The 17,135-nt window shown below is 47.6% G+C and overlaps 1 protein-coding gene across 1 annotated transcript in view; it reads right to left on the bottom strand.

The window, feature by feature from the left end:
* The window catches only part of SLC35D1 (solute carrier family 35 member D1), a 53,129-nt gene that overhangs the window by 5,685 nt on the left and 30,309 nt on the right, over positions 1-17,135 (bottom strand). The window contains exons 10-11 of the mRNA XM_070268881.1: positions 16,405-16,483; positions 13,298-13,380 (exon numbers count right to left, since the gene is read on the bottom strand). Of these exons, the coding sequence (XP_070124982.1) occupies positions 13,298-13,380; positions 16,405-16,483 (162 nt within the window). The remainder of the gene's footprint in view (positions 1-13,297; positions 13,381-16,404; positions 16,484-17,135) is intronic.

The following is a 17,135-nucleotide window of genomic DNA, read 5'->3' as shown; positions in this document are numbered from 1 at the left end:
TTATTGCTCTCATTGTTTGGGGCACCGCAAACCGTTCCCACACATGACAGCAAACTTCATCGATCAACGCTGTGTGTCCTCACTGCTCTCCACCCGACAGCTGCTCCGGTATCCCTCCCTCCCCTCGGGCCTCCCTGTTCCCGAGACACTACAATATTGAAATTAGGCGAATCAATAACCCTACAGTGGCCCCTAAATGTCCAAGTGAAAGGAAGGGTGGCATGTGCCTCACTTTGAATCGAAAGCTAGCAATGATTCAGCTTCGTGAGGAAGGCAAGTCGAAAGCCGCGCTACTCCCGCGAACCCACGAACAGTAAGGAAGAGGCGTTTGTCACGGAAGGCTTCACCGCTGTCTTACTTTAGGAAACCGCTGCAGCCGCCCCTGGTCAGTCAGCAGCCTTCAACACTGAGGCAGGGCCGTCCCCCAGCAGAAAGGTACGACTCTGAAGGCTCAGACGACGGTTGGCGCTTTTTAATTAAGGTATGGACACTTTTTTAGACATAATGCTACCACACACTTAATAGACTACCGTGTACTGTAAACGTAACTTTCATACGCAGTGGGAAACCAAAAATTTCGTGTGACTCATTTTATGGTGACAATCGCTTTATTGTGGTGGTCTGGAACCGAACCCCCAATATCTCTGAGGTCTGCCTGTATAGGTGATTACTTTTTCATTTGCATTTTCTACATTTTCAAAGATAGTCATTCAAGACAAAGTGTTATTTTTAATAAGAATGAAAAATATCACAATCAGTAAGTGAACACGCAGACCCTGGGAGATTCAGAGATCTGGTTTCTCTGACCACGATCACGTTCACAGTGGGGGATCTATCACCTGAGGCCTCAGCCTCTGGACCGCTCACTTGTCCCCCACACCTACCACCAGGGGGGTTCACTCTTTGGGGACAGTGGTTTCTCTTGTCTCTTCTCCACAGGGACTCACGGGGGATACACAGCCTCCTGCCCCAAGCCCCAAACTAGGGGGCAGCAGGGGCCGTGACCTGCTCTGCCACTGAGCCTGCCACCCGTGACTCCCTGGTCTCCAGCCGGCGGCCGGGCCTGGGCTCTGCTTTCAGACGTCTCTGCCCCGGGTTTGGCCTCCACCTTCTGCCTAACCACTTGACTCACAAACTCACTGCTTACCTGAAATCAGTTCTACTCTCCTCTGGGCTTCAGGATCCCAGCCGCAGACCCTGCAGCGGGGTGAGAGGGGGCTGGCTCCCACAAATAAGGAAGCGAGAGCAGGCACTCAGCACTAACATCAAATTGGGACCATTTATTAAAGTCTACTAGGTGCCGAGCATTTTACATACATCTCCAGCCACTGCAGTGCTCCTGCAAGGTGCTCCTTCTACAGGTGGAGAAACTGAGTCCCAGAGTCGTCAGATAACATGCTCAGGATCACGAGGCATCCTAGTGCCGGAGCAGAACCAGCCCAGTCAGTCTGATTTCCCCCCGAAACGGCTTCTCCCTTATGGCCCCCGCTCCACTTGGTATCGCGGGCACCTGTCCTCATCTTGCTCCCCTCGGCCTAGAAATTTCCCCAGGTCTTAGCTCTTCAGAGTCGCTCATGCATGTGCAGGCCCGGAGCTCTGCAGCCCAGTGAAGACCTGCTGCCCTGAGCACCGTCATGGCCCACAGAAGAACGGAGCCTCCGGAGCCAGCCCTGCGCAGCGCTCCTGAGACTATCTTATCCTTCGTCTGAGAGCTTTTCCCCATCTCTTTTTTTCCTTAGAATTTGCTCTGACTCTCCTGGAAACTTTGCCTGTTCTTCTGGTGCATCACGTAGATGATCTCCCGTCGCTGGGCCAGGACCCGAGGAGAAGGCATGCTGTGGCCCCTGAGTGAGGGGGACTGAGGCTGGGAAGTCTGTGAGGTTCACATGTACATCTACGGACCACCACTCTCCTCGCGCCTCGGGCCCCCCTCCCCACAACACAGCCAAGGACCGCTCCTTCTTTCGGCCGACCCTCCTCTAGCTTCCCGGACTCCCATGACAACCTAACAGGTAACACTGAGCTCTCTTACGTCTCCAGTCAAGATAACCTGATGCTCATATTAAGCTGATTTCACCAGGAGAGAAACAATGGAGCAGGGACTACAGAAGATGACCAAGACCGCCCTGGAGTTCACTCTCGGCTTGGTCCCTCTGGTGATCCTGGACCTGACACCCCTGGGTAGTTACTGTAACAAGAAAAACACGGATTCTCGAGTTAGGTCTCAGCTCAAACCTTGAATATACTGCTAGCTCTGCGCCCTTGGGCAAACATTAATTTCTCTGAGATTCTATTTCTGTATTAATAAAACAAGAATATATTATCTCTCCAGGTTTGTTCGGGGAGTAAATGAGACAAGACGCATGAAGAACGAGGCCGTAACCCTGGCACACAGTGAGCAAGCAGGAAACCCTGACTCCCTCCCCTGCCGTCAGTGCTGGCTCTCAGAGCAGAGGCCAGAGGCACTGTGAGCAAAAGGCAGGGTGCAGCGGGCGCAGACTCAACCTGACACCACACGGCTGTGTAAATAACCAGAGGCAGACCAAAACACAGAGACTGCTGCTCTCAACTCTGGAGATCCAAGACGACACACTGTTCAGATTCTCACAAGTTCCAACAGGAGGCAATAATACAAGATTTTTCATTTCATCCTTATTCCTCACTTGATCATTACCAAATACTTAAGTTTTCAGAAATGGCCATTCCTGAATCACCTGAAGAGAACCAGATATTCACCAGCAGGGATACGATGTGCCAAGCAGTGATGAGTTAATGCTGGAAAGGAATATAAATTGCTTCCCAGCAGCTCTGAGAATTCAAGGAAACTGGGAGGAGGGGAAGAGAAGGATGGAGGAAAAAAAGGGAAAAGCCCAGATCTTGGGGAGAAGGGCCTACATCTGAATTTTTATACATCACTGCCAAGCGATTCTGAATCAGGACCTTCTACCACTTCAAACAAATAACTTCTCATTAATCTACTGACTCCATAAATATTCACATTAAACTTGACGACTTCTGGTACTGTGAAATTGGTACTTATAAAGTCAACCATCCTAAAGATTCATTTTTTAAAAAGCTCAAGCAATTCTCCATCTGCCTAATATTCAGATCACAGTGGTACCAACTATTATCTCCCTGAGACCTGCTGTGGCAGACAGAGCCAGGAGACAGAGAGAAGGAAAAGACAGGGCCCAGTGAGGAGACCGACGGCTGCCTGCAGAGTGCTGAGCCCCGCCTCTTCATCTGCCCTGCCCCATGCGGAGCTTCCGAGGCCATGAGAACACCACCCACCTGTCCCCGAGATGGACAGCCACGGACACGTTCACCAGGCTTGGACAATGAGATATCCGTCCTACAATGCTACAGATGCCTTCAGGACGCCGCGCCAGGCCAGGCAGGAGGAGCCCAGGGGCCGCTGCCTCCATCTCCCCCGTAGCGGACACGTCAGTCTAGCACGTAGCTCGCCTCTTAGGTCAGCCCCTGCCTTTTATATTCCAGATGTAAAACACATCCATCCACATCAAAATCTAGGGACCAAGACAGTTTGACTCCTACTGCTGTTTCCTAACAGACACAGCTCCTGCCCAGTAACCGAAGCCGGGCCCCCAGGTGCATCCTTGCGACGGTGGAGAGGGACGCCCCCTTACGCCCAGAGGGCAGCTGCTGGGGCGTCCTTCCTCATCTTTCTCACCAGCCAGACAAAGCACAGCTGTACTGCCTCTGTACTGCTCACCTTCCGGAGCTTTCCAACCTGAACAGAGAGAAACACAGAGGTGACACAGCGGGGAGCAAAATAACTGTGTACTCCGACATCTACAAAGGTCTGTGACGTGGAGGCAGTTACTCAACCGCTCAGAGCCTTACTTCTCTCATCTGTGAAACGGCGAGCAGAACACCACTCGTACAGGACTGAAGCGAGAATTAAATTCTACTGAACTAAGTTACATACTCAAATTACCTAACAGGACAAGCGATCACTTCAAAGGTTAATCAGCACACAGCAGACACGCAACAGAGGTGCAAGTCGAGGCGCCAAGCACAGCAGGGCTGGTCCTGCCGAACGCAGGAAGAAGGGGGTGGTGTCAGCTGCTTCTCCACTCCGCGTGGCCCCAGAAGCCAAGGAGCCCTCAGCTCGGAGGCCTTCCTGGTTTTGGTTAACCCGACCAGGCCTCTACCGTCTGTGCGTGAGCAAGCCTCGACCTAACCTCTACCACCTGTGGCCTGTCAGCAGCTCTCAGAGCGTCTCCTGGTTGGGCGCTCATTCTTCCTCTGCTAGGAGACCTCCCACACGTGGCCTCAGTCTGCTTGTCCAGTGTCACCCTCGTGCAACACCTCCTCCTCTCGCCCTCCTGGGGCACCCGCTGCCCACCTCCCACCTGCACTTCCAGCTCCACGCTTCTGCTGCCACAGCACTCATGGTTGGATACCCACCCTTCTCGCCCACCTCTCCAAGTCCCACCTACTGGTCAAGGCCTAGCCTAAGGACCCTTTCTTCAGTGAACACCTCCCAGCAAATCTCTGTGTGATTCAGTTCCTGAGACAACCACCACCTTTATTACCAGAGCCAGTCTGCACAGCTACCTTGCGATGCTTGTGTGACAACAGCTGTTGAAAGCTCTTTGGAGAGAATGTATAGAAAATGCCTCGTCACTGCTATTATTAATGCCACATAAATGCCTAATGTTATTATAAATGCCATATGATTCCTATATAAATGAAAGCCACTGCTGTTAACATAATCATTTCACACTTTCTCTCCTTATTCATCTAATCTCAACACAGTGGCCAGAGTGAGCCGATTAAAACTAAGTCACAGGGCTGACCCAGTGGCGTGGTGGTTAAGTGCGCACACACTGCTTCGGCGGCCTGGGGTTCATGGGTTCGGATCCCGGGTGCAGACCTACACACCGTTCATCAAGCCATGCTGTGGTCACGTCCCACATACAAAACAGAGGAAGACTGGCACAGATGTTAACTCAGGGCCAATCTTCCTCACCAAAAATAAAATGAAATAAAACTGCCAGATCACATCATTCCTCTATTTAAAATCCACCCACATCTTCCTATCTATTAACGGTGGTCCTCAGTCTGCCCGTCCGCCTCATTACCTCTGCAGCCCATCTCGCTTCACTCACTCCACTCCCGCCACACTGGCCTCCTCTTTGTGACTTGCACACATCAGGCACACTCCCACTTCAGTGCCTTTTCATTTCCTCTTCCCTCCAGAAATCAGTGTGGCTCGTTCCCTCCATTTCTAGGTCTCAGGGAGCACCCCCAGCCCGCGAGGCTGCCAGCCCCCTTCCCTGCTCTACTCTCTCCATTACTATTACCACGGCTGACACTTGTCACCAGCAATCACCTCCCTCAATTACCTTCGCTCATCCTCTGTCTCCCCCACCAGGGGGACGCCAGAAAGGGCAACGGTTTTGAGAGCAGCTCTATCCCCACTGCCTGAGGCGATGTTCAGCACGCGCAGGTCCCTAGCACACGTTTGTTATGAGTAAATGAGTCCTCACAGCTGGATCACAAACTCCCTGAAGATAAAATTAGCCCGCGGCTTCAGGGCACAAAGCACTCCCTCCCTTGCACACACGTACAGAAGGGGCTCAACAGCTCTGCTTCTCCCCCTGCCCCACGGGAGGCAGGAGCCTCCACACGAATCAGCGGTAAGGCCGGAGGTAAGCAAGGAGACTCTGGGAACCTTCAAACAAAGAGGGGCAGGTTAATCTCTTACCCCTGCGCCCACAAGCGGCTACACCCTGAGGAAGACTGAGTCAGATCAGGGTCAGAATCTCAGCTCTGCTTCTCAGTATGGTAGCTGTGTGACCTTGGGCAAGTTATTCCACCTCTCTGAGCCTCGACTGCACAATCGTGTGAACTTCGGGATGCTTACCTGAGGCAACAGCGTAAAGGTGGTGGCATCAGGCACCAGGTGCTGAAGGAACACTAACGCCCACCCGCTGCCTTCCGGACCCCTGGGCACGTCCTTTACGTTCCAGGGTAAGTGCCGGTCTGGACATGTACTGCAGAGGGACCCGAGTCACAGGAGTCTGGCCGCCGTGGGGACCAGTCCATCTGCATGGGAGTTTTAGGAATTTACCCAGGAGGAAATTCAGAACAAAATAAAAGGCTCTCCAATCCCATTCTGATGTTCTTTGGAACTCACGGGCCGACAAGAATATTCTTTGCTTCGTTAACTGACGTGAGTCAGGCAAACGCTCGCTTTAAGATGAGGATTCTGGGGGCTGGCCCCGTGGCCGAGTGGTTAAGTTTGCGCGCTCCGCTGCAGGCGGCCCAGTGTTTCGTCGGTTCGAATCCTGGGCGCAGACATGACACTGCTCATCAAACCACGCTGAGGCAGCGTCCCACATACCACAACTAGAAGGACCCACAACGAAGAATATACAACTATGTACCGGGGGGGCTTTGGGGAGAAAAAGGAAAAAATAAAATCTTTAAAAAAAAAAAAAAAAAAGATGAGGATTCTGGTGAGGCTCCAAGGACAAACAGGTAGGGGTTTTTTTAAAGACTGCACTAGAGAACAGTAAGGGGAAAAAAGAATACAAGCCTAGAAACTGTTTCCTACCTAGTCTTACTGTCTGGTTTTTTGCAAAGGAGGGGATCTCTCACATATTTAAAAACAGCCCTTGCTTTGCTTTCTTGACATCTTCAGTCCTACTCCTCAGCCTGGGGCTCAAACCACTCAAGCATTTCCCGCATTTTCTCCCCTACCTGTGTACTCCTGTTTCTTTCCAGCCTCTGAAACATCCCTAAAATGTGGGTGGAGGACTGCCATCAGAACTAAAAGGATCGTGTATTTTATGTGTTTTCTACACCTGGAGGAAGCTCCTTCAAATGTCTTAAGTCTCCTGCAAAGTAACTTCACACCTGCTGGCCACAGGGCAGTTTCCAAAGGACTGCGTCAGGGTGAACCAGGGAGGTGCAGTGGCAGAATCAGACAGATGACTCCAGCTCACGAGCGGCAGCGTCAGCAACGGAGCCTTGATTTTTTGCTATATTCCAGTTCAGTGTTCTGCTGTCAGGAATTATGGTATCACCAAGGCCTAGCTAATCTTTGTACTTCCTATTCAAAAGTGCAAGTTATTCCAGTGAGATGCCAGTTATACAACAGCTATATATAATACAATAAACTCTGTACATAGCCCAGGAGATGTTCCATCAGCAGCAACTAACCGATAAATCAAAACGTGGCATTTTCTCACTTCAAACGAGAGGACACTGAGCCAAGGAAATGCTATGTCCTTACTTTAGAAGCCTGGAACCAGAAGAGAGTCTACCAGGATGGAACCACGCAGGAAGAGAAGCAGTCTGGAACTAAGCAGCAACACGCACTTCGAAGGAAACAGGCAAAGGAGTCCAAAGTGAGGGACCCGTCCATTCAGGCGCTGGACAGAGTCAGCTGGTCCCAGGGCCTCAGGAAGCTCTGGAGCTCGACTCCGGGCTGCACTGCGCCCTGCCCCATCCCGGAGCTGTGCAGACCCTGCTTTGGCCTCAGAAGCTACAGTCAAATGGTTTTTGTCACACAAAAGGAGGCTGGCTTGAGTATGTACCAGTGTGATGACATATCACGAAAGGACATGAAAAGACAATAACTCAGTCATCTCTTCACCATTCACTAGACTGTGGTTACGAAAGAAGACTGGGAGGGCAAATCACAGACTGGATACTCACCAGCTGGGTACCATGGGCCAGTTTCTCAGCCCCTCTGTGAAACGGAATGTTCACAGTATCTACCTCATAGGGCTGTCATAAAGACGGAGTACGGAGAACCTAGGACAATGCCTAGTGCAAGTACACAAAAAAACATTGGCTAGTATTTTGCTACTATTATTACTAGCTGAATGCCTATTATGGGCCAGGCATAAACACTGACACAACTTTAAATAAGACAAGTGATTTCTGGCCCCAAATAGCTGAAAATCTAAAGCGGCGTTGGATACACATATGATTTACTAGGCGACATTATAATCATTCAAGTCATTTAGTGAATGACAATGCATTAAGAGGTGAGAACTTGGACTCTGGAGTCCAATACATCTCGTTACAGTCCTCACGACATGACTTACTCGCTGTGTGACGCTGGCAGATGCAAGGGAAGCATCGTGTCTCTCTAGAGCACAGTGCCTGGCGGACTGAGACAGGCTCATCGCACATGTCCAGGATGTGCTCCACTTACCCTCTTGAAGCCTCGGCCCCCTCATTTATAAAACACTGATAATAAAAGAACTTCCAAAGACTGTTATGAAGAACTAGTCAATTCAACAAAGAATAGTATTTTCGACAAAAAGTACTGGAATAATTGGATATTTATATTAAAAAACATACTCACAATAAAAAGAATCTTCACGCAGACCTCACATCACATAGGCTATATAACTAACTTTAAACCCAAAACTATAAAATTTCTACAAGAAAATAGAAGAGAGTCTTTGTGACTTTGGGTTAGGCAAAGATTTCTTAGATCCAACACTGAAAGCACAACCCATACAAGAAAAAACTGATAAATTAGACTTTACTACAATTTTAAAAATTTGCTTTTCAAAAGAGACTGTTAAGAAAATGAAAAGACAGGCCACAGACTGGAAAATAATACTTGCAAATCACATAACATATAAAGGACTTGTATCTACAATATATAAAGAACACTCAAAACTCATTAAGAAAACAAATAACCCAATTTTTAAAAAATGGGCAAAATAGGGGCTGGCCCCATGGCTGAGTGGTTAAGTTCGTGCGCTCCGCTGCAGGCGGCCCAGAGTTTTGTTGGTTCGAATCCTGGGCGCAGACATGGCACTGCTCATCAGACCATGCTGAGGCAGCGTCCCACATGCCACAACTAGAAGGACCTACAACGAAGAATATACAACTATGTACTGGGGGGCTTTGGGGAGAAAAAGGAAAAAGATAAATCTTAAAAAAAAAAAAATGGGCAAAATATTTGAAGAGCCATTTTACCAAAGAATATATACAGATGGCAAATAAGCACATGAAAAGATGCTCATTAACCACGAGGAAAACTAAAACCACAATGAGATACCACTAAAATCTATTTGAATGGCTAGAATTTAAAAAACAAAGTGACAACACCAAGGGCAGGATGTGGAGCAAGTGGAACTCTCATACAGGGCTGGTGGTTATTCAAAATGCTACGCACACTTTTGAAAATAGTTTGGCAATTTCTTATAAAGTTAAACACACACTTACCATACAACCCAGGAATTCCACTCTGAGGTATTTACCCAAGGGAAATGAATACTTATGTTCACACACAAACTTCAAAGCAAATGTTTTAGCAGCTAATACAAAACAGCTAAAACTGGGAACTTCCGAAATGTCTTTCAGCTGGTGAGTGGAGAAACAAATGTGATAAATCCTTAATGGAATAATACTCAGCAATGAAAAGGTACAGACTATTGATATATATAGAACAAGGCAGAATCTCAAATGCCACGTTAAGTGAAAGAAGTCAGACCAAAAGCTACCTAACTATAAGTTATGTATCACTGTATGACATTCTGGACACGAAATGGACAGAAAACAGATCCTTGCCAGGGGCTGAGGGTAGGGGAGAGGTCAGTGCAACGGCACATGGGGAGGTTAGAGGGTATACACTGTCTTATATCTTGAACGTGGTAGCGGTAGTTACATGACTGTCTGCATTTGTCAAAACTCGCAGAACCGTACACTAAAAAGGTGGGACTTTTTTAAAATTATAATTGCTTTATTGATTTTTAGAAGGCTGGATTGTTTTTTAAAGGGGCGACTTTTATTGTATTTAAATCATATATTAATTTTTTTAAAAAACAGAAGAAAAAAAAGAATCCCAGACAAAGATGAGTTGCAGAGATTCTCAGAGTCTAGCCTGGGCAGCTCTGAGTGACAAAGCGCTGCCCGGAAAGGCTGCGTTGCTCAGGCCCGAGCCCAGCCTCCGACGGAGACACACGCGCCCGCGCGCACCACCCTTCGCTGCCCCCCCGGGTCCCCTCCGCTGCTGTGGGCCTGAGGAGCACTCACAACCGGCCATGGAAGAGGCCTTTAACGGGGCTGGGGCAGCAAGGCTCCCAGGAGAGCCCTACAGAAAACAGCCTCCTCAGGTCACAGAATCAAACCTGGATGGAGCCTGAGAAGCCACCAGCGCACACCGCTGGCTTCCCGCACTGGAACCTGACCAGGAGCGCTATTCAAACTCTTCTGGAAACAGCAGACACGGGGCAGGTTGGAGGGAGTGAGACGTATCTGGGTTCAATCACAGAATCCTTTAAGAATACCGTTCAATTAGTGATTTCCTTCAAAGTGCAGTCAGCCAAGAACGGACTGACACCATTTCCAATCAAAGTGAAATCTAGTAATTAGTCACTCGAAGTTTGGGTTTTACACTAAAAAAAATAAAAGTAATGTCCACAACCTATGAGTCTGCTTACCAACTAGTGGAAGTCAAAAAAAGTAAACAGTAAAACCATAATTTTCATTTTAAAGAGAAAAAGTGAAAAAAAAATTAGACAATATATACTTTACAAAAGCTGAAAAGCACACTGTAATGGAAAGAGTATTTGAACACAAGGTCACCTGGATTCTACTCCCAACTCGGCAAATAATTGGAATGCTGACTGGCTAAGTACATCACTTCCTTCTCCCTAACCTTATAACGAAACAGGGATTAGATATGACATGTAAAATTGATTATAATAAAACGTGACAGCAATTACAAATTATTAAAAATACTACATAGGGACAGAGTACCAATGACATCATTATCAACTACCTTGCTAGCAAAATGGTACTGTTTAGCCAGAACTATCTGACGCAAAACGAAATTCCACTGCGAGAATGCTCGAAATGTTGGATTCGATACATGTCAGGCTGACCTAAGTTCTAACAGTCAACATACTCAGGCACTGAAGTGTTTTTAAAACAGCCTGCAATGTGAAAAGATACCTAACCTTTCTTCTAAGCCACTGTGTTATCTTATAAGAGACTTGAACTGCAGAGATCTGAAGATGCAAACAGAAGCTTTTGCTCCATTCTGGTGAAGCCAAAATGGTACCTGAAGGGGACAAACAGAAAATCAAGACATCTCTGAGTCAGGTCTACACGGTGTCATATGATTCTTCAATCCAGATTTAATCCAGATTACTGGCCACGTCCAGATCAGAACTAGTTCACTGTGCTGCTCCTCTTATCCTGGCCCTTACTCACAGACGTTAATGAAAGAAACTGACATTTACTAAGCATAGAGAGCAACCAGTGAATCAGGCACCTTCCATTCATTAGATTATTTCATTCTATCAGCTCTAAAGAGAAAGGTATCTTCATCTGCAACACACAAGGAAACTGAAGCTCAGAAAGATAAACAGCTCACTCAAAGTCGCCGGGACGGCAAGCATCAGGACCGCAGCTGGGAACCGGGCTGAGATGCACCACTCACCCTCCTCCTGGAGCATGCCGTCCTCAGGTCCACACACCCACCCTCCCACCAACTCCTGCCCCACAAACAACAAATGATTTTTCCTCTAAAAGACAAACAACAATAGTGGCAAATAAATGTCAGGGAAAGGGCAACAATGAATTATTAACCAAGTAATAATATTAGTATTAAATTCTCATATTGATCCATAAGGAAGGTAGAATAGGTATTATCATTTGCTTACATTTGAAAAAATAAAAGCTCAGAGAGGTTATATAACTTGCTGAAAATTAAAAAGATGATACCACCAGATTCTAGGAGAGAGTTCTGTAGTTTCCAAGTGCTTTTTCACCAATCCATATAGAATCCATTACACACCTATTTATTAAGCAACTACCAGGATTCATTCTGGGAACTGGGGAAACTTCAGTGGACAATATAGGCAGAGATCACGACCCTCATGGAACTCACATCCTAGCAGGGCAGACAGAAAACAGGCAATAAACACGAACGGGCAAATTATACAGTATATTAGAAAGAGAGTAAGTGCCCTGGAAAGGACGAATAGAAAGGTAGAGTAAGAGGGTTTGGGAGCACCCGAAGGGGAAGGGCAGGCTGCAGTTCTCAATCAGGTGGTCAGGACAGACTTCCTTGAGGGAATATTTGAGCAGAAACATGCATGGGTAGAGGAGGCAGCCACGCAAGCATCTGGCAGAACAGTGCTCCAGGGAGAGGAAACATCCTGTCCAAAGGCCCTAAGAGACAGCATGCCCAGCACTCTAAAGAAACATCACGGAGGTCTGTGTGGATGAAGTGGAGTCAGGCAGAAGAAAAGAAGCAGGGGTCGAAATCGGAGAGGTAACGAGGGAACAGATCCTGGAGCGCCTTGTCAGGACTCTGGGACATGGAAAGCCATGGGGGCACGGGGTGGTAAAAAGAAGAGTGACATGTTCTGACTTACCTTTTACAAGAAACACACTCTCTACTCTGTTGAGAACTGACTGGGGGAAGAGGATGAGGTAAAGCAAGGACACAAGTGTGAAAGCATGGACAGTGATGTGGTGGTTTGGGTGATGATGGGACCAGTGCAGATGGTGCTCTGGATGGTGTACTCTGGGGGCAGAGCCACCAGAACTGGCTAACACACTGGATATCAGGCATAACACTCAAGAGTCAGGGATGACTCCCAGGTTTCTGAACTGAGCAGCTGGAAGGATGGAGTCTCCATCAAGTGAGATGTACAGGCTGTGGCTGGAGCAGACTTTGGAGGAAATATAAGAAGTTCAGTTTTGGACATGTCAGCTGGAGATATTACGCAGACTGTTAGCTATACAAGTCACAGTTCAGGACAGAGGTCCAGCCCAAAGACAAATTGGAGAATTTTTAAGTATATCAATAGTATTTAAAACCATGAGATTCAAAATTCTCGAACTGAGAAAGATCCATCACACGAGTCACCCTCGGCAGTGATGAAGATAAAGTCTAAAGAAACGCAGTGCCCTGTCCAAGGTCAGATACACCTAAAACAATTCTAACAGAGCTGGTACTCTTTAGCGCACTCTTTGTTCGAGAACACTGCACTGCCGTCTAGCATAATAAATAAAGGACTGTTCTCTGAAGGCTGAGTAAAAGGAGCTCAACTCCCAGAGATTCCCCAAATGCTGTGCACAGAACATGGGACCGTTTTCTCCCCCTTTCTTAAAAAGCATCATCTACTGACATTAAATATACAGCACAATTGTAAGCATCCCAAGTGTTTGTTTAATTAGTGAACAAATCTGGATTCAATCAGCAGCCCAACCTTATTACAACATCATGTGAGCATCCAAACCCCACTTGTCAAAGTGGTTACATTTAAATATTTTAACCTACCTGATATTTAAGCCAATGAAGTTTGTCCATGTGAAAATATAATCTCCACCAAAGACCATTCCAATGTAAGTTATCAATATATTCTAAAAAGAAAAATGGCAATACTGTTATATAGGTTTAACTGAGCTTTTTCAACAATCACATAAACTCATCCACACTATGACCCAATACCGACCCTTAAAATACAAAAACAAATAAAGAGACAATAACAAAAACCTGCAAAATGAGTGCAGCGTGAGCAAGAACACTAACAAGGAGACCATGACGTCAGCCTCTTCTCAGGCTCTCTCTCCAGAAGCTGAAAGTGTCCACAATCCTGCAGAATACTGACAAGACCATCAAACGTCCCCCGCCCCGTGACAGGGCTGACACCGTGAACCTCAACAGAGAAGATTCTGCTGCTGCCGGGGAAAACACTCAGGCACAGTCAGCCACCTCCCACTGGACAACCACCGCCTCATGAGGGCAGAACGAAGGAGGACGACCTGCTCACAGGCAGCATCTTTTGAAAAGGAGAAAGGGGACGGAGCAGAGTTCCCCAACTTGAAGACTGTTTTTAGAGGAATCTTCCTTGATTTATCTTAAAAAACACACAGGAAGTCACCTAAAGTAGGTTCCTAAAATCGCCTTTCCTGACTCCCCTTAAACTGCCAGCTGTCGACATCTCGGCGTATCTGGCTCCTTTTTAATTACCCTCAGAGACCACAAACGTGAAATAAAAGTTTTCCAAAGTTTAAACTTTTATTCAATTCTCCCCAACCTCCTTTCCTTTACATCCATGAGTCCCTGCCTCCCTCTGCTGTGACTGCCATAAACGGTAAATATCACAAGTATTTTAAGTACCTGGGCTCTCCTGGATTAGGCCTCTGAAGCAGAGAGTAAAGCGCCACAGTGTTTTAAAAAGGTCAAAACAAACTTCAGAATTATTTTTATAACGGGTTGCCCTTTGAGAGAGCATTGAAAATTACGTCAGCCTCTTCTAGGCCTAGCGATGGACACAGCAAGTTACTTTAGAGTGGATTTTCTTAGTATTTGAGAGGAAAAAATAAAATTAAATCCCATGAAACAGTAAACAAGGCCAGTAAGCAAGCTGGAAAGTGCGGAACAGGACTTCTCCCAGAACGCAGAGATCCAGGGAGAGGGCCGAACAATTTGCATAAACTGCCCAGAGAAGTTCAGACAGGGGAAAAACAGAGAACCCAATCCTTGTTGCTCAAAATCAGTCAGAAGTTAGAAAAACTGTGGGTGTGTTATAAGGGCATCCTAACCAAGGTTTGCTATCAGGAAAAGACCACAACGTCCCCAAAGCAGAGCTTACAGGAAGCTCAGAAGAGTCCACGCTGCTAGTTCAAAACTAAGTGCAATTCTCAAACTCCAGCACACCTGAGAGTCGCCTGGAAACCTTGTCAAAACCGATGATTTCCAGGCTCTACTTTAGAGATTCTGAGTCAACGTATCTGGGTTAGGCCTAGGAATTTCCACTTTTAACTAGCTATCCTAAGTAATTTCCCCCAACACTTAAGAGAAACACAGAATGCTGACACAAGGGTTTATGGGCTTAAAGCCCCTGGGGGCACAATGACCCAGGGAGGCTAAGGGAAGAAGCCCCACTCTGGCCGGGGCCCTGACCGGCGAGGGCGTCAGCGCATCCCACGTGTCTGAAAGTGCAAGCCGTCCTTCGACAGCAACCCCAGTAGGCGTGAGAAGCCACAGAAACTGTAAACTAATCAGTCGAGCTTCTTCCCACCCTCTAGAGTTTGGAAGTAAAACTGATCCCTTTGGACTAAGTCCATAGGGTTCTTGGACTAGTATAGGGAGGAGGAGATATCAAAAGAAAAGTACTGGACTCTATGTTAACGAACACATTGTTGTGCCCCACGCTATAACAATAAAGTACACTAAAAGTCTAAGCAAAGAGGCTGAATTAGTAACATTAAACACAGGCTTTCCCACCATCCTTGTCCTTGGCTAAAAACACAGTACGAACTGCCCTGCTCCTTGTGTTCCTGCTGTTCTCCTTCAGCAGATGCAAGCCATCCACTGTGCTCTGGAAGCGTTCACTTTACATAACCAAACAGCTGAGAGCGCGTCCGTCCAGGGGCTAAAGCTGCCTCGGCCAGTCCAGGCCTCCGAAGGCAGACGAACTGTCTCCAGCTTTCATGGAATTCACACAACCCACTTGTTACAGCTTAATTTAGAATTCTATTCACACAAACACTCCAATGCCATGATTTGAAGCCACAGACTTCCTGGTGTTTTAACCCAAATCCAGTTTCTAGAGGTCAGGTGGGCAGCACGCATGAGGCGTGCAGAGGCAACATGGCGAGGCAGTAAAACCTTACTCTGCCACTGCTCCCCTCACCACTGACAGATGGGGCATCAGAAAGTCCCAAGGGCACCACAACCTCCTCCAGTGACCAGGGATCTGCCTCGGCCTCACCTTTTAGAGAGCCAGCCTCCCTTGCTAACACTGTGGAAGTGAGGCACGCAGTGGCCTCGCAGATCTTAAAGCATGAGAATCACAAAGTCCGACGAGAGAGGCCTCGGGCTTCATGCCACTAACTTCAGCTCAATCTCCAAGTGCACTTGGCCCTCCTGGCTGATGACAAATGAGCCTCCCTCAAATGGAATGATCAGGAGGAAATGACATCACTGGAAATGTCAGCTTTTAAAAGTGGGCCATTCAAGGTTTGGCTCCCACAGAGGAACACTCCCTTGATTAGCTTCTGGCAGGCATCCTTTCCCTACAAAACAGCCAGAACCCAGTGAGGCAGAGAACAAACCCGTTCCCACTGGAGGTTAAAGGGACAGGCCTCAGTGCTGAGCCGCCATCTGCCCTGTCTGACGCAGGCCGAATCCGTCCTCACGCTAACCCACGCTCCTTTTCCCACATTCCTCAGAGCTAAGCTGACCGCAAGTGGAGACTGTGCACTCCTCGAGTTCTAAAAGATTGCTTCAGAAACCATTACCACAAGCTGTCAAACTGTCAAGACAATATGTGAGGAAATAAGGATTATGGGGCTTAAGGCCATAGCCAGACTTATTTTAGAGGAACAAGTGTCAAATAAAGCAGGTACCCAAAAGATAACAGTATTTTTTCAACTCACCTTAATACAGCCAACTATGGTGGTCGTAAGAGCAGAATTATACTGAGTGCAGAGCACTGTGGCATACATCAGGATAAACCTGGAACACAGAAGGAACAGGCATCTTCTAAGTAAGACCCAGCTGCTTACTTCATAATAATCTGTAGCCAAGAGGAACGGCCAGTGCTGGCCGGGCTGCCACCTTCCACCACCGACTGTGAGCTTTCCCCACCTCAGCCTGCATGTTCCGCAGCTGCAGACTTTTAAAATGTCACGAAAGAGAAACACATGTGCATTTCCTGACCAGGTGTTTTCCCAGTTATCCTCACCAAAAGCTGGAGACCATCCTTCGCAACCCTGAGTACCCTTTTTAGATCATGCTCCTACTCCTCTAACCCAAACAGAGAGCTCAGAGCGCACAGAGCCCAGCTGGGCTGTGCGCCTCCCCTGAGGACACTAGGACCTCTGGACCAGGGCAAGGCCAGAGAGATTCTTACGGATGGAAGAAAACCAAATCAGAACTACTTCATGAAGGGATCTAGGTTCCCTTAACAACTACGTGGCAGCCGCTGGAACTCTCAGATTTACACTGAGGCTGCTGAGCCCGACTCAGTACTAAGGTGCCCTGTCAACTTTCGTCCCAAGCACCCTCTCACTGTGTGCCAGGCCTGTGCCAGACCCAGGGAGAAATGTCACCTGGACGGACGGCTGAAGAAGGAACACGTGAGAGCTCTATGGAGGTGAGAAGAGGA

This window comes from Equus caballus, chromosome 5, assembly GCF_041296265.1.
Source record: "Equus caballus isolate H_3958 breed thoroughbred chromosome 5, TB-T2T, whole genome shotgun sequence".
Classification (NCBI taxonomy): Eukaryota; Metazoa; Chordata; class Mammalia; order Perissodactyla; family Equidae; genus Equus; species Equus caballus.
This window is presented reverse-complemented; position numbering and strand designations above follow the sequence as displayed.